The sequence below is a fragment of the Bison bison genome, unplaced genomic scaffold (assembly GCF_000754665.1).
Source record: "Bison bison bison isolate TAMUID 2011002044 unplaced genomic scaffold, Bison_UMD1.0 scf7180017864258, whole genome shotgun sequence".
NCBI classification, from domain to species: Eukaryota; Metazoa; Chordata; class Mammalia; order Artiodactyla; family Bovidae; genus Bison; species Bison bison.
The window spans coordinates 1,903,003-1,922,315 of NW_011494830.1; the positions used below are offsets into that span (position 1 = coordinate 1,903,003).

A 19,313-nucleotide genomic window follows, 5' to 3' on the forward strand; every position below is an offset into this window, starting at 1 on the left:
AGATGGAAATGGCAACCCACTCCAGTGTTCTTGCCTGGAGAATCCCAGGGACAGGGGAGCCTGGTGGGCTGCCATCTATGGGGTCACACAGAGTCGGACACGACTGAAGTGACTTAGCAGCAGCAGCAGTAGCTTTTATCCTATGAAAGTGTGTTTGTCTCTCAGTCATGTCCAATTCTTTGCAACCCCATGTACAACAGCCTGCCAGGCTCCTCTGTCCGTGGATTCTCTAGGCAAGAATCCTGGAGTGGTTAGCCATTCCCTTCTCCAGGGAATCTTTCTGACCCAGGGATAGAACCCAGGTCTCCCTCATTGCAGGCAGATTCTTTACCATCTGAGGCACCAGGGAAGGCCTCTTGTCCCATATATTGCCATAAATAAATTATGACCAAACTATCATTTGAAATCATAAGCCTATGAAAAGTTGAACAGGTTATAAAGCTAAAGATAATAAGCATACGGCATATGAATCTGTGCTCACTGCTGAGAGCAACTATTTTAGATATTATCTTGCAAATGTGTAAAACAGGCACTCAATAAATGCTCATTGACTTGCACTAAATTCCCTTCTTCTTAAATACATGCTCTTGTTTTTTCTTGGGAATCGTTTGCTCTGCCTGTTTTTTTTAGAACTCGAAGGCTTCTTGTTTGAATAGCCTATTCAAATGTGAACTTATTGGTGGAACATTTTAGAACCTTCTAGGCTAAGATGGTGACTCCATTTACTGTGATCATTCTACTACTTAATTACCCTAACTAGACCAGGATGTCCAGAGGAGTCACTGCCTTCCGTCCTTCCTCTCTGCATCGCCACAGCTTAAAACAAGAGTCTGACTTTTTAGCTCTCACATTAGGATTGACTATTTTATGAATTTAGAGTAGCAGATTTTACTGGAGGTCTATGATAATTTTAAGAATTAAAAAAATAAGCAGTTCCTTTTAAGAAAATAATACACAAAATTCATTTTTTTTCAGAACATATGTAAATATTAAAAGTGAGAAAATATATAACATAATAATAGTTTAAAAAAGTATACAATTTTTGGATGTACTCTTCTTTCCCTCATCTATAGTTTAATAATGCTGTTAGTCTCATGATGATAGTATATATAAGAATTGCTGAGCATCAATTTTTCACAGTATCTATAAAATTATTAAACTATTGTTAGGGGAAACACAGACAAATTGCTCACCCTGGCCAGGCACCACAGTAACCATTTGCCAGAGCTATTTTATGACTAAGGTCCTGGTAAGCAACATAGAACTAACAAGCAACCACCAACTAAAAGAATTTGGGGAAGGTCAAAAGTTTCATGTGCCTTATCAAATTCGAAGAATCCTCCTCACTCAAATCCATCTTGGTTGAGTGTGCCACCAGGAAGGATCCTGTGGCAGAATAATTGGCCAGACACAACTCCATCACCATCACCATAAAACCTGAGTCTGCAAGCTATATGGCAGAGCAGTCCTCACAGGTTCCCTCACCTTCCCACTCCCCACCTGGGTGTCCCTTCCCAGTAAAGTCTCTTGCTTTGTCAACACGTATGTCTCCTTGGCCGATTCATTTCTGAATGTTAGACAAGAGCCTACTCTCCAGTCATGGAAGGGGCTGCCCTTCCTGCAATATTGTCTCACAGGATGTTGTATGGACTAAGTATTTTAGAGTTTTCAGAATGTTATAAAGATTTTCATTTGACTCTATAAACTATACATCCTAGATCAACAGTCTCAATATTAATGTTGTAGGAATTTTCTATCCTAAAAATATCACCAATAATTTAATAAGCATGTTTAATCTATGCACATGATTATTACTTCATTCCTTTGTGAATGAGGCTAAGTAAAATCTTAAAACATGAAAATAATTATGCAAAAGATAGATTCAAATGCTGACTAAAAATATGCAACATATTTACCTGTAGGTGAATGATTATTTATGAGTTTATACCCATGACATTTTAAAATTGAAATCAAAACATCAAAAGTAAAACGGTCATGTTTAATATTTAAAGCTTTGAGTGGAAGAAAAAATTTTGACTTTCAACAGTTAGATCAAAAGCAACAGAGAATAAAATTTAACAAAAATAAAAAGATGTACTATTTGTTGAGTTATGTGTGATCTATCAAAGTTCAACATTACAGGAGACCTGATGGCAGATGGCTAGTCTGTTACATAGTTTTTCACAAATGGCAGTGTATTCCACATTATCCCCTGTAACTTGCAGTCTAGTGTGGACAGGAGGAGTTATAAAGTATCTGAGAGAGATATTTGATCCCAACTTTCATTCTTTACACATTCTTTACACCTGTTGGGTAAGTTTAGATCAAAGTCTATATATAGTAGCAATTTTGACATTCTAGACCAGATTAATTCTTTGCTGTAGGGGCTGTCCTGTGTATTGTAGTATGTTTACTAGCATCCTTGACCTCTACTAACTAGATTACATCAGTATCCTTCCAATTGTGAAAACCAAATGTCTTTAGAAATATCAAATATCCCCTGGGGAGCAAAATCATCTTTATTTGAATACTATTGTTTTAGATTATTTGTGACAAATCCGATCAACAAGGCAAAATGATTCAAATGAGATCCAGGATTTAACTGGATTTTATGTAGACCAAGTGATATCCTTTCTTTTTTTCTTTTTTTTTAACCATTAGCACACACTTCACAGATATTTTTACTCCTGTTCTAGTCCAGAAAAGGGCCAAATTCATCAAAGTTAATCTTGTGATATGTGGATCTTGGTAAATACAATAGCATCCTTGAGATTTTTCTATTTTCTTTTTTCTGTCTTGTTTCCATTCTTTAATTTGTTTTTTTTTTAAAGAAGCTAACATTCTATTGCTAGGAAAACATATTAAGCATCAATTTCTTGTTAAAAGGAGGCCTCAATAATGAAAAATTTTGGTAATAAATAAATTTTTTCCTACAAAAACAAACACTATCCGTGGCTGCTGCTGCTGCTGCTAAGTCGCTTCAGTCATGTCCTACTCTGTGCGACCCCATAGATGACAGCCCACCAGACTCCCCCGTCCCTGGGATTCTCCAGGCAAGAACGCTGGAGTGGGTTGCCGTTTCCTTCTCCAATGCAGGAAAGTGAAAAGTGAAAGTGAAGTCGCTCAGTCGTGTCCAACTCCTAGCGACCCCATGGACTGTAGCCCACCAGGCCCCTCCGTCCATGGGATTTTCCAGGCAAGAGTACTGGAGTGGGGTGCCATTGCCTTCTCCAAAACATAAATGCCATTGGCATAGTAAGACATTGGATAAAAGTCCTTGAGGGTTCAATTTGGTTCTGAAAAAGGGTTAAAGAAGTTGCGGCCCATAAATTTTAATTTAGTCACACTTCATGATAACATTCTCTGCCTTCAAGCTGAGCATCTGTAGATCTGAGACTATCAAAATAAAATCAATTTAACATACAAGAGTCTGACTCACAAAATTTCCTATAAGTAATGCATTGCAGAATTTATTTATATTTCTGCTTCTGATTGGACCACAATTCCTCTTCCTTAACCCCTCCCACTTCAACAAATTTAAGCTCACATTGACATATTTTTTTCTTCTTTTCACATTAAGAAATTGCCTTTTCAGTTTACACATGAAGGGGACATTTTACATTTTTAAATGCTTACCAAACACATCCTTCAATGAGCTATCCCCAAATTTGGATTTGATGAGGCAAATGATGTCATCATTTGGCACACTGCCTTCCTGACACAGTAAAACTTTCTAATGCAACTGTTATTAATGAACTAAAACTTTGAAATCAGTTGGCAATTTAGGTTTTGGTTGGTAAAATGCTACTAGGCTTTCCGAAAAGTAAAGTGCCAGATAGTTTCTATAAAAGTAATTTATAAGGATGAACTTTCCCACAATATTTTAACAGATCATAAAATGAAACATTTACTTAAGGTGGTCTTTCTACCCACATGTAAGCTCCCCAGATATTTCTGTATTTAGGAAAAGTCTCCAATTGCCTGGAGCAAGCCCAGATGCATAGCATATGGACTGTGTATAAAACATCAATTGCAGAGGAACCTCCAGTCCAAATTCAACAGAATTAGAAGTTAACGCTTGTTCCCCATATTTACAGTACCAAACCCAGAGCCAGTTCCTGCCAGTGCTGGTGTCTCATCTATGACAGTTAGTAACTGGGCCTGCAGGGGGGCTTACGGTCACTTGTTCCATTTGGATTCTTAAGTTTAGTAGGAATTAAGAGTTGTCATTTCTAGGCTTAGCTTTAACCATATTATCTAATTTTTGCCAAGTGTCTTAGCCTCTCCTTGCAGATATCTCATTATTCCTAAACAAAGGTTCATGGAAAACATAAAACTTACCTCTATATTTAAAGTTCTATCTCTAGGAGCTATGCTAACTTATAGACTCTTGCTTTTCAACTTTCAAATTTCCATCTAAGGATGGTGACATTTTTAAAATTAATTAATTTGGACTCTTAAAGATGATCTTAATTTTGGACTAAATTTCATACCTATTGGCTGTAATATCTGGATTTGCTTTCATTGAATGTTTACAGAAAAGTAAAAGAAGAATAAAATGATACAGGTAAAGATACGAAGGATGATCTGCGCAGAGGCATTATATAATTGCTGAACTCTAATATAGAATTAAAGTAGTCCAAAACCTTGTTCATTTTGTCCAGAAACAGCAGTTAGAATAGGATTCGTGCAGTAAACCTGTTCTTTGAAGATCTGCAATTTGGTTCTCTAAGTTTAATGAATTTAGACAGTTTAAATGAGACATTTGGCTAAAAGCCCTGAATTTTTCAGATGCTTAACTGAAGTTAGCTCATTCACTGTGGGCTAGGGGGCTTCAAGTCTTTATTTCTAAAGAAAAGGAATGTAATTGCTGAAATCTTTGGACACGGAAGCCTAGAATCTTATGTCAGCCCCAATTTTTCTCTAATTACACACACAAATCTCTCCTTACTGGTTTAGGAAATGCTTGGCTGATCCATATTTCATATGCTTGCCTATGAGCTCTATCAGGTCATACCTAGAGTGACAAAGGACTTCGCAGAGTTTATCTTAGTAAACTCGGAGTAATTGAGTGTTTAACCTGGAGGCAAATACTGGCTTCTCAGGTTAGAATTGGAACTACAGAGATAAATCATTTGACTGAAGAATTTAGGATCTATCTATTGTCAGGAAGTAAACTTCATTCACTGCAGACAACAGCAGACAACAAGGTGAAGGGCAATCCAAGAAGACTCTCAGGGGAAGCATCTGTTTGAATTCCCCGTAGTTCAAATCTAAAAGCCATTGAGAGAATTGTTCCAGCAGATGTTGATTGCCACCAGAGATCAGAGACAGATGATCTCTCAGGTAGGAAAATTCAATACTTTGAACTTTAAAAATTTTTCAATATTATGTGAGATGCTTAAGAATTTCTTAAAAGTATTCTACCTTGCATTCTGTTAACAAGTAACTCTATGACTATCCAGGAAATAAAGTACAAACAAATAACTTTTCTGTTACTTTCAGACTCACATAATACAATATAAAATTAGGTTAGCTGATGTATATGTTCAACAAGCAATAAAAAATTGGGGGATAAAACTAAATATACATCCTCATATGGATACAGGTATTTTCAATGTTCAAAGAGATTTTAAATGTTAAACTTTGTGTTTTATATATATTGAATTCCTACTTTATTAAAGGTTATGGAAATTCATTTGAAAGTGAATTTTTAGCACTTGGAACACAATTTTCAAAAAAAGCCATATTAATAGGTAAACAAATCAGAAAGACTATTCAATATACTAGGAATACTGCATATTTACAATAAAAATAATGAAACAGAAGTATTAAATTCATTCTATTAGAAATCAATGAAAAAAGTACATAACTTTAGCAAGCTTGCTTCCTTGATTTTATTAATATTGATAACTAAAAAATTAAAGATAGTTTGAGAATCTCTATCTACTGAGACAATTCTGACTAGACATCAAGACAATGGTACCCTTGTACATCTATGTTTGGTAAAGATCTCTTGAAATATGGGGGCAGTTCCAGAGTAATGGCTAGCAAAGGAAACGGAAAAAATAATGGGAGTGGACTTGAACCATGGCATATACAACTATGATTGGAAAAGAGCCATAGGACAGGAATGAGTCTGATTATTAGCCATTCCACGCATCAAGTGACAGGACTGGCTTGGGACAAACACAACTGCTATTCCTCCCTATCCAAAGTAGCTGGGGCTGGTCACTGGCTTCAGCATCTATGGGAAAAGCTTCAGGCAACGTGCCATCACAAATCTGAAAATAGGGGATATTCACAAATCAACTGGAAAAGTTTTAGAAACTGATTTTTACTAAGCTTCCAGAGCTTACCACACTACAGACTGGCTCAATCATTATTCACTTGTTTTTAGTCTGAGTTATATCATTAATCTGATTACTTAATTTGTCTTCCAAAGTGAGCCTGTTGAAATTAGAGAAATTATTAAAGTTATTTCATTAAACTGAAAAGTAGGGCAAAATGAATCTCACCTAGTAACCTCAATATTTACATCTTTTTCTCCTTTACTCTCATCAGTTTTCTGTCCTAATGTCATTTTATCAGAGAAACTCTCTCTGATCATCCTGTCTAAAGCAGCAGCTCAACACACCGTCCACATTCCTCTAGCAAGATGCTTTGCTAAATCTTTACCTGTTTGTTTATTAAGTGAAATTCCACACTAGAATGTAAGATAATGAAGTCAGGGCTTTGCTTTCAACTTTGGATCCTCAGGTCTTAGAACAGTGCCTAGTATGTTACACTCAAATAATTGTTGAATGCATGATGCATTGTAGAGAAAACAGTTCCTGATAGAGACTATGTGTAATATATTTACATAGAACCTCCTCACTCCTGTGTGCCACTCCAAAATCATAGTCGTGATTTTTCTTCACATAAATCTGGATGGATTATTTTCACATGTGGAAATGGTTGCTACCCATCTGTCTGAAATGGGTGGCTAGAAAGTGTCAGTTCTTTCATTCAACTTTGATGTAACATTAACTGAGGTTATGAAACCTTCCAGAGTTTTCTGATTTTTGAGTATATAGCATTTACTTTGTGAAGCTACATAAAACATTAGCTATGTACTGATCTTAAGAGAGTAAAAAATATCTACATTATTTGAGCTACATTACTATATGAAGTAGTACATTATTTGAGCTACATTACTATAGGAAGGACACTGATTAGATATTTACTTATTTTTTCATTCATATATAAATTACACATGACTTACATTACTTATCAACATAATATAATTATCTTTTTTATTGCACAAAAGTTTTTAGTCCTTGAGAATTCTACAGAACTAAGGCTCATGTTTTCTAGTATTTATATTTATAATATTGGATATTATATTCAAATAGGGTTATCCTGAACCGGAGTATTCAACCACTTAGCTTTTAATCATTCATTTTAGCCACTTTTTCTTTCTTGTTTTGCAAATAAAATTACACAAGACAAAGTGGTAGTAGAATATTTCTGGCATTAACTTGGCAGAATCACAGAGAAAAAATATGGAATAAATTATTACGTAAAATAAGATTCCTTAACATGTAATGCCTGAGATAAGTTTTCATTTGGTTTTATCTTCTAAAAATCAAATAGGTGTTAATTTGCCATGGGCAATGTGATACAAGACAAAACTTTTCATTCAATATAATAATCCACTTGGTAATTATTCAGTATCCATGTCTATAACATAAATAAAAAGAAAAAAAACTAATTAATGAAGGATATAACCAAGAACACATCAGTTGGTTTTCTCACATTTCCCAAGTCAGTTTATGTGGTAATTATACCACTAAAATGAATTTGGGGACTTAAGAACTGGATTGACTTTACATGTCACAGTATATAAATTAGATAAAAGTCTATATTTTCCCTAACTTAATCCTGCTTACAACAGCAAATTGAAGACTATTATCTTGGAATTTTGTATCCCATCAATTCAACATAAAAATGTGTGTCCATTTAAAATGCACACATATATAATGCATGTGTAATATTTAAAGTGAAATTTCATATGAAAAAGATTAAAAATTATTCATTCAAAAACAGTCTCACCAATAACACCCCACTTCTGATATTATAAAAAAGAGCAATTATTAGTTCAGTGCAAAAAGCAGGAAAATGCATAATTATACTCTGAAAGTTACACAATGTGTAACTAAAGAGAGGCAGTTCATTTTTCATTTGTTTTTCTCAATAACAAAAATTTTGATGTTTTAAATTTGTAGAGCTAAATACTCTAATTCTATTCATTCCAAGTAAAATCGAGGTCTTTTAAGATGGTTTGTGACCTTAGGTATGCAACCATAGATAAGCTTCAAGACCTTTCTTCAAAATATGCTATAGCATACAATACTATAACATAAGTTAGATGTTATATCATTTAACAACCGCTGAAATATTTACTTACTTTTTAAGGTGTTATTTTCCTCATAAAGTATCTATAACAGTGGTTCTCAAAGTGTTATCAAGTATTTCTGGTTGTCCTCAAAAGCATTTCAGGGGGTCTGCAAGACTGAACTATTTTCATTGTAATATTAAAACTTTATATCTTTCTCATTCTCATATCTCATGAATGTACAGTCAAATTTTTTAAAGGTTACAGGATGCACAATAATATTGTAAAATAAAAAGTGTCTGTGTTTGGAATTCCTGCATAAGTCAGTAGTGAGAAATAACTAGAAGTGTGTATTAAAAAAAAAGTCCAATTTCCTACCCAATATTCTTTTGGAAAAGATAAACACACATAAAAGTGTATATTATTATCTCAGCTGACCCTTTCCTTTAGGCATACTATTTAAGATACAAGGAAGGAAAACTCAGGATATACTTAAGGCAGTATCAAAAGCAGCAAAATTAAATCTCTGATACATTTTTTTAAGTTGTGAAACTAAGGGTTTTCTCAATTTCTCAGATATTCCCTCCAGTTTGTGTGTGTGTGTGTGTGTGTGTGTGTGTGCTGAGTTGTGTCTGGCTCTTTGCAACCCCATGGACTGTAGCCTTCCAGGCTCCTCTGTCCATGGGATCAGGCAAGAATACTGGAGCGGGTTGCCATTTCCTTCTCTAGGGGTTCTTCCTGACCCAGGGATCGAACTTGCATCTCCTGCATTGACAGGCATATTCTTTACCACTGAGCCACTGGGGAAGCCTCAGTTTAAGAATCTTTAAATATAGAATTAGTGGATATAATTTCTATTTCTCTTCTGCTCTGTCAACCACATAGATGTTTTAAAAATGAGATGTCTAAAAAAATCTAATGTCTCAAAGATTTCTTAGTGCAATTACAATCTCTACCTAAGGGCAATAATTTTCAGAGAAGCAGTCGAAAGGTTTACTGCACTGAGGCACTGAATGCTAATTCCTGAAATGTGTTAAGTGTGACTAAAGTAACGTGACTGGTAAAAAAAGATTAACAAGAATGTGTTTATCCAAAAAGAATGCCTCGGCACACTATTTTAAACGGTGAACTTGTTTTTCTGAAATAACCATAATCATAGCATGCTAAATCTAATAAATATGGCAGACGTCTAAGCTGAATAACACTGTTTTTGGTTAGGAAAAAAGTAGACTTTACAAGAGAGTACTATTTTCCTTATTTATTAACTATTAGCTTACGGAAACCACAGATTTTATCTTAGTCAAGTCTGCTTCCCAAAATACTATATGCTTAAAGAATTTTGAGTGATAGTACAATTTGCACTCTAGTAATAAAGATAATTTCAAAGGAGAAAATCCTCAAACATTTTGGGCAATAGCAGTCTTCCTGCAGTAAGTACCCACTCCTAAAAAGACAGCTTAGTATGACAACACTCATTTACTTGCTTCAGTGTATTTGTTTAAAAAACAATATAGCAGTCCTATTACTTTATAATCATACTTCATATTTTACATAAATTATAAAATTATTTTACTGAACAAGGCTTATTATGGGCAATTAAATCAAAGATGTCTAAATGATTTCAGAAATGCAGACACAAATTACAGCTTCTCAGAGGGAAGTCAGAACCACCACAGATATTTTGAGGAGTTCAAGAAAATACAAGGATAACACTGAAGAACTCTAAGTAGCTATTTATTGGTACTGAATTGAGCTCATTTGGATGATGCGATTTTGAAGAATCGTCTGGGCATGAAGCATCAATGCAAAGATTCTGCTGCATTTTTATTTCACAAATACTAGGGAGGAACTTTGACACAGCAACACTGTCCTTTTACTAAGTTTGAAGAAGTGATCTTGAGGACCCCTTGGTTCTGAAAAAGTAACAATCAGTAGAAATGAAGCTCTGAAAGTTGACAAGATATAGTCTGCAGAGAGCAGATGATTTAGATTTGAATGAATCTTTCAAGTTTCTACGAGAGAAATTGTTTCCTGGAGTATTCTGGTGCAAGATTTCAGAACCAACCACCCCAAAATATTTCGCTTTGGAATGTGAATGTTTTTGAGCCAAAGGCAATAAGACCTTCCCAGTTCAAGAGAATCTTCTGTCTCTCACCTGAGTGAGTGAGTGAAAGTCACTCAGTTGTATCTGACTCTGCGATCCCATGGACTATACAGTCCATGGAATTCTCCAGGCCAGAATACTGGAGTGGGTAACCTTTCCCTTCTCCAGTGGATCTTCCCAACCCAGGGATCGTACCCAGGTCTCCCACATTGCAGGTGGATTCTTTATCAATTGAGCCACCAGGGAAGCCCCTTAGCTACCCAAAAGAATTTATATCAGGGGGAGAGTCCTTTCTTTGAACAAGATTTGTTAGCAGAGATAAATTTTATCTGCACGGCCCATATGTATGGTAGAGCAAACATCTAGTTGCCCAGCATCTAGTCTCCTTAACCTTGTGAATTACTGTTCTTTTTTTGAAGTTCCAGGCTCTCCTTGGCTCAAGGAGGCATATATACCTCATTTTACCTTTCTGTCTTTGACTTTCTCATATATGTGGGATTCCCATGCATATGAAATTAAATTTGTTATTCTCCTGTTAATCTGTCTCATGTTGATTTGATTATTAGACTAGCTAAAAGAAGCTTTGCAATGGCAACCCACTCCAGTACTCTTGCCTGGAAAATCCCATGGACAGAGGAACCTGGTAGGCTGCAGTTCCTGGGGTCGCCAAGAGTCGGGCACGACTGAGCGACTTCACTTTCACTTTTCAGTTTCATGCATTGGAGAAGGAAATGGCAACCCACTCCAGTATTCTTGCCTGGAGAATCCCAGGGACAGAGGAGCCTAGTGGGCTGCCGTCTATGGGGTCGCACAGAGTAAGACACGACTGAAGTGACTTAGCAGCAGCAGTAGCAAAAGAAGCTTTGAAGGGTAAGAAAAATTCTTTCTCCCTAACATTGGAAATCAAGACTAGTATTGAGAATAAGAGTGCTCTCATTTAAGAATGGGATATGGAATATAGTTTAGAACCTAAATGAATTACCAGAAAATAGAACATCTGACATAAAGGCTTTTATTCACAAATAGCTTTTATTAGAACTGGAAAAATGTTTTGGATAAGGAGATTTTTGTAACACGGATAATGCCCGCAAGAATGATACTTTTCATGCAGTATGTTAAAAGCTCACAAAGTATCACAAGATTATGAGGGGTATCTGTAGAAGGCACATTTATTGTTGTTGTTTAGTTGCTAAGTCATATCTGACTCTTTTGCCACTCCATAGTCTTTAGCCCACCAGGGCTAAATCTCTGTCCGTGAGATTTCCCAGACAAGGACACTAGAGTGGGTTGCCATTTCCTTCTCCAGGGGGCCTTCCTGGCCCAGGGATTGAACCCACATCTCTTACATTGGCAAGTGGATTCTTTACCACTAAGCTGTCAGGGATGCCCAGAATGCAGAGTAGTAGCAAGTAAAATAAAAACCATTTTCCTCTGGATAGCAAATATATTATTGTCTGCTGCATATGTTGTCCCCTGTAATAATAATTTAGTCACAAAAATGCTTTGCTGCAGCATGTTGGCTAATTAATTTTTCTGGTCAAAGAAGGAGCACTAAAAGACACTATCAAGATACTTACACCCCCAAAATGTGTAATTTTTTCACATTTTCAGAGCTGTGTAGAAGTCACTGGTCTAAACTCAATCAACTAGCTGCAAGATATAAAAATTTCTTACATTTCTCTTGTTCTTAATCTAATGAAGTAAGAACAGCAACATTTTTATGCAGAACACAGTTTCTAAAAACACAGATTCATGAACAAAGGTAATCTACTAAGAGCATAACTTAACATGGGAATTACAAACAAGGGTGAAAGCTATTAGGAGAGTTCTAACTTCTAAGTCAGCACATCTAGGAACATATCTGGGGCTCTCAGCTTCTTTCTGTGGTTCTATCACTGTAGTTTTACTTGTAGATGAAATTCAATCTTGCATATTGAACTCTTTCTTAGAGTGACATATAGTTGCCATCTGACATCCTTCGAGGTTAATTGCTATTGAGATTCATGACACATGAAAAGAATGAGAATTTTTCCTTTGTTTGTTTAATCAGGGATAAACCTCTAGAATTAAGAAGAAACCAGCAGAAGTTGACCGTCTTTTTTAAAAAAAAACCTCTCATTTTAATGGCTAATGAAGATTTTGGTACAGTAATTGCCTAACTGCTTTCCATGTAGCTTGTTATCACTTTTTATTTTCATATATAAAGGCAACCACGGTGAAAAGATGAGTAAGTAAGATTTAGATGCATGAGAATCTTGCTGCCTTTTTGTGGAAAATCATTAAACCAACATGAAATTTCAGAATTAATATCATTACTCACATAATGGACAGTGACCATCTATTTTCCCAGAATAAGTAACAATATTTTATTTTTAAAGGATAAATCTCATTTGGGGGAAGATACAGTTGACAAAGGGATTCCCCTGTGACTCAGTGGTAAAGAATTTGCCTGCAATGCAGGAGATGCAGCAGACGTGGGTTCCATCCCTGGGTCGGGAAGATCCCCTGGAGCAGGGCATGGCAACCCACTTCAGTATTCTTCCCTGGAGGATCCCAGGGACAGAGGAGCCTGGCTGGCTACAGTCCATGGGTTTGCAAAGAGTCTAACACTACTGAAATGACTGAACAGGCATGCATGCACACATAGTTGACAAAGCATTTTGGGATGTGACTTCTATTTATTTGTTAGTCAACATAATGCAAGTTGTTAAATATAAAAGAATAAAAAAAGAAAACAAGTTACTCACTCTTGTTGTGTAAGCAGCTTCTGGGTCATCTTCTAGAACCCGTGAAAGTCCAAAATCAGAAACCTTACACACCAAATTACTGTTGATCAAGATGTTGCGAGCAGCAAGGTCTCGGTGAACATAGCCCATGTCTGAGAGATACTTCATGCCAGATGCTATGCCTCGAAGCATCCCTACCAGCTGGATAACTGTAAACTGGGCATCATGTTTCTGAGAAATAGTTCAAATGTACAGTTAAGACGTGTTGCTATTTCCTAAGACATATCTTGATTACATTTTCATATACTGAATTATAGACATGACTGAGAGACTTCACTTTCACTTTTCACTTTCATGCATTGGAAAAGGAAATGGCAACCCATTCCAGTGTTCTTGCCTGGAGAATCCCATGGACGGGGGAGGCTGGTGGGCTGCTGTCTATGAGGTCACACAGAGTTGGACACGACTGAAGTGACTCAGCAGCAGCAGCATGCGTCCTGGTTTTAAGTACACAAGCCTAAGTACACAAGTACACTCTTGCTTTACAAGAGTAAAGCAAAACAGTATAGTAGCTACAATACTTTGTAGCAAGAAGTTGCCTAATATTCTTTAACTTAAGGTTCAAAACCAGAACTTTGCTGGTCTTTTGAGGAGACAAACTCCTCAGAAACTTTAAGGTCAAGAATAACAAAATAAAATGGATCGTCTGGCTGTTTCTCGTGTTTATTGGCTTAATTGAATGTTTATTCTTCCTTTTTATTTTCATGTGTTTTATTAATTACTTCAAATAAGGTAACATTAAATCCTTCATTATAAAAAATAGTTGAAAATTAGTCAAAAATATTTACTGAGTATGTGTTTTTCTGCCCAACCTCAAGGTTTAGGTCATAAAATTGAAAGCAATAGGAGATAAATTCAGAGTACTAGATTTAGAAAACTTTCCAATCTGTCTGGATTAAAATAGAAATATACAGTTTATGCAATAGATAGATGATAGCTAGATAGATGTATGCATATATACATAGATATATAAAAATTTAATGTCTAGAATATTTAAACAAACAATAATTTAAAAGGTATACTTATTATACTTTAAAAGAATACTTATTAAATCTTTTAATTACCTGAGTTGTAAAATGTTTGTTTTTGAAATATGTCTGTGAAAATAATTGCTACTAAAATCTTTATTTGCCTCACAAGTATTAAAATAAAGAATATAATTTCTCATTCATACACAAATTAGAATTTTCTCCATGATTATGAATTATAGTATATGTTTTATCTACCTACCTATCTATCTATCTATCCTTATCTACATAGTGCTGAAAGAACCCTGAGAATAGGGTCTATGTCTTGATTTTTAATCTTTTTTATCCTTGTAGTGACTGATGATTGACAGTGTCTTGTATTCCACATAACTTCTGAATTTCTTTGAATATAATATGTGTTGAAATTATTAGAACAATTTTTATAAATGTAAACAGCTGAAATTTATATGTAATTATGTTATACATGTATATATGTATGTATATAAGTTATGATAAAGAATGATAACTCTGGATTGAGAATCCTTAGGCATTATATCACATGCTTAGGTTCTGAGAGGACAGTACTATGTAAGAGAGAGAAGGTCTTTTGTCTTATAGTAGATGGAGGTTGCTTTAAATAAAGAAACGTGTGTTTCTGTCTTATACCAATTTTATTTATGTCTCACTTTAGAACCTTTAAATTTTTGTTTTAACTAATGTGAATCTTGTCTGAATAAAAAAAACTGGAGAAAATTACACAAATTTATTTTAAAAATATAAACTATCAACATTTGGATGCTACAAGATAAAGATGTAATTTTACAAGCTTCCTTTTACTATTTAGTCCCAACAAAGTCAGTTTTCTTAAAACTTTATCTAACAGGCATCATAATAGAGGTTGCCACTCTCATTTTCAGCAATTTATTCCATATTTATATATGTTTGTAGTAGATAAAGATAAGGTGGAGATATGTAAATGCATGTAAAGTATATACTTACGCGTAAGAAACTGTCCAAGGAACCATTCTCCATGTATTCTGTGACAATCATAACAGGTTTACCTAGGTTTAGATAAGTAATAAATGCATAATCATCAGTAGAGTTCAATACCATGCAATGAACACACATAATACATTTTGATATACCTGATTAATTAAAAAACAAATTTTTCTCTGTCCTCTAAAATTTGCAAAGTTGCAATTAAAAAGAAAACTAGTTTTCAGTAGAAAATGAAACAAAAAAATGGAGAAAGATTTGTTTCCAGAAAAAGGGCCTATAACCTAGATGATATGTAAATTAGCTTATTTGACATGGTTTTCCTTAAATCAAAAGGAAAAAGACTTCCCTGGTGGCTCAGATGGTAAAGCGTCTGCCTGCAATGTGGCAGACCCAGGTTCAATCCCTGGATCAGGAAGATCCCCTGGAGAAGAAAATAGCACCCCACTCTAGTACTCTTGCCTGGAAAATCCCATGGACAGAGGAGCCTGGTAGGCTACAGTCCATGGGGCCGCACAGAGTCGGACATGACTGAGCGACTTCACTTTCACTTTCCTTAAATCAAATGATGACACTTTCTTTACTCAATTGCATTTTATTTTAGCTGATATACAAAATCAAGTATTTCTGTCTTTAAGCCCAAGTAGAGCCCAAAATTCCACAATTATTTACACTTTGTACAGATATGTACAGAGCTATATACTAGGTGTTTTCTCTTGGGCTGGTTATTTAGAAGCAAGTAAATCAAAGTCCCTACATTCATGGATCCTACGTGTAAATTGGCAAAATAATTAAGACTAATAATTATAACCATTTTAATCCATATTCAATTAACACATTAACAGTTATAAAATCCACACTACCTTTAAAAGACAAATAAAATTAAAATTGCTGTTGGTAGTAACTTATAATAACCATTTTAGAAATATGGGTCTTAAACACCATTAAACATTTTAACAAACATTTAAATATCTTTATACATACTTTATTTGTATAAAGTGCTAGTTTCACTATTTTATATATACTGACAGTAATTATCATCATTCTCACTTTTTACATGAAAAAAACCTGAAACATATAGAAGGTAATTAATCTAATGTCTCATAGCTAATAAGTTATAAAACCAGAAATTTCAACTTGAATATATTAATTATGTTGTTACTTCGGAAATGTACACTGAGGGAAACATTAAATATATGGAAAAGCACTAGACAAATGCACAGAAGTGCTAAGTATGCTGATACTTAGGTCTACAAATAGAATAAATCTTCAACTATAGGTAATAATTGAGGCAACTGTTGCGTGTCAGTTCTACGGATCATTCTGAATTAAAAGAATAACTGAAGACTACAGCACTTTAAAAAAAATTATTACAGTAAAATGTAACTCCAGTTTCAAAACCTACCCATATTACCACAGCATAATTCACTTCCTTTATGTTGTTTTCTTTATATACTGCTTTAAATATAAATCTTTCATGTTACAAAAATAAAAAAAAAAAGAAAAACCCACTTATTTTCCAAGTCCAGAAGACCTGAGTTAAGTTTTGACTAAGCATGAGAGACCTTGAGCACAGAATATATTTTTAACAAACATTCATGTCACATAATTGTAGAGCATGCATAATTTTTTTCATGTGTTCTTCTGCATCATGGTTTGTTTGCCATATTGATGCCAGAAAATAGCTGTCTTGCGTTGTTTTTCCTTTCATTAGTGAAACTCTTAATTCATACTGGTTGTGAAGTATGGCTTAGTACCAGGAAGATTACACTTACTACATTTAGTATGTGAATATACCCCAAGCTGTATGTCTTATTTATTTAGAGGTGAGGAAATTATTTAAATTCTGTAAAATTTGTTAAATTTTCATATATGTACAAATCAACTGACACAGTGATTTGTTGTCAATTAAGACCGATTTAGTCATGTATTTTGGGTAATATATCAGACACATTATACATCTCTTGGTGTACCACTGATATAAAGTTTTTTTAAGCTAAATATTAATAAAATTTTCCACACTTTCAAATACAAGAAACAACCTGATAATGCCTGAAAAGTTATTTTAGTCAAAACCGTGAGCCTCCAGTCTTGCTTCTTCAAAATTTTAACTAAACTTTGATTTAACAATATTTAGGAAGAAAGAGAAAATTCAACGGTTTCTTGGAAACTTCTCTGTCTCCTGAACTGGTAAATCAAATATCTAAGGACTGATTCTAGAGAACTAACATGAAGTGAAATAAATGAACAATCAAATGAATGAAACCCTGCACATGCATGTTTTCCCTACTTCACGGTAAGTTTCTATGTTTCTTCCTTAACAAATTCTTAGAAGAATAACATGCTCATGAAACTCAATGCAGCTCTTGAACATAGTCACAGATATATTGCTGCTTACAGTAAACTCTCAATTACAGTGGCCAGTTACTATATTTGTGTATTCTCCAGACCTTTGCTTATCACTGTTTTCCTTCTGGCTCCCAGCCCTATGACCATTTCATTTCTTGTTAGCATGTCTGGTAAAATGTTTGGCAAGGGAAATAAAAGTAGCTGAAAAATCAAACCAGTCAATTAAGCCAAAGCCCCATGACCATTCAGAAATCAGATCAGGCTGCATTTAGCTCTGTAATTTAGGTATTTGTAAACACATCAGTTAAGTTGGGCAAGTCTGAAAATGTGCTTTGCATTAAGTTCAAAGATTCAGCAAACCCAAATGTACAGACAAAAAGTAAACAGAATCACAAATATTCTACCTTGGAAAGCAGTATCCTCACTTACTTTTCTTGTGATTTTGATTATGATAAACAGAGTAAAAGGAAAAGAAACGGCAATAGTGGTAAGGACTAGTTCTAACATGTGTTAAACGTAGTTGGAAATTATTTATAAAATACCAGCTCATCTGCACATTATTCAATGTATTTCTATCAAAGTTTGCACATTCTTTCATGTGTATCTTGATTTAGAAATGACATTACCAGTTTCTTCAAAAGCCGCTGTCATTAACTTCCCTCAGAGATCCTTAATAACATCTGGATACACATAAAAAAATCAATGAAATTATTGTTGTTTGGCTGAAATGAAACTCCATCAAGAATCAGCAAAATGAAACGTGCAGTGGAATTTTGCTTTTGTTCTTCAACTGACAAGAGTATAGATAAAATCATGATCTTTCATAATTAAAGGGTTAAGGGAAGCACAACAATGAGTTCATTTCCCCAGTGGCTCAGAGATATTACTAATCATTTTGTTTGCTGACCAAAGAAATGTAATTCAAAATGTCTAAGCATTTCAAGTTCAGCACTATCTATTTCACCACCTTCTTAATCAAATATTCTACAAAAAGGCAGCAGGATAATGCGATAAACATAGAGCCAGACATAGACTTTTTATTGTAGTTATCAAATAAATGTGGTTTTAGACTAAAATAATTTCAATCAAACATAAAAAGCATGTATAAATGATTTACTTCTTACAAATTATTGAAATTTAATTCATTTCCATAGGAAATGCAATTAATTGCTATTAACAGTAATTGTGTCTTACATACTCTGTCTTGCTTTCAAGACTTATACATACTCCAACACATATATGTGATTCATAAAATCAAAGTCTGTGACCTTAGCAGTCAGTATTCAGTATTCATGTAATTAGAATCAGAGTGGAAGCAAAAGAACATAAACAGGAGAAAGAAAATTGAAGAAAATTGACAAACTATGCCTCAGCATTCTTAGAACAGATGATTTGAACCACCTTTGATTAGAAAGAAAATGTTTTGGTTATAGATTTCCATATACTATAACTAACCAACTGATAGAAATAGTATAATGAACTGAATTAGAATATTTTTCTACAGGTTTACCATTAAATCATATAAACACACATGACAATCTTTTCCAAATTCCATTTTAATCAAGATATTATTTACATTAAGAATGATCCCTATTACATCCAACGGTCTATGAGTTAACCACTGCAGGGACCAACTCTATTTTGTCCATAGTCCTAAATAAGAGTTCCAGTTAGAACTGATCATACATACCAGATCTATTATTTCGGCTAAGGATAGTCTTTCTCTTCAAAAT

At 34.5% G+C, this 19,313-nt stretch overlaps 1 protein-coding gene across 2 annotated transcripts in view; it reads right to left on the minus strand.

Annotated features, from left to right (window-relative positions):
- Positions 1–19,313, minus strand: part of EPHA3 (EPH receptor A3) — a 412,939-nt gene that overhangs the window by 30,010 nt on the left and 363,616 nt on the right. For both annotated transcript variants that reach the window (XM_010847913.1, XM_010847912.1), the window contains exons 12-13: positions 15,235–15,296; positions 13,229–13,438 (exon numbers count right to left, since the gene is read on the minus strand). In XM_010847913.1, coding sequence (XP_010846215.1) covers positions 13,229–13,438; positions 15,235–15,296 — 272 coding nt within the window. The remainder of the gene's footprint in view (positions 1–13,228; positions 13,439–15,234; positions 15,297–19,313) is intronic.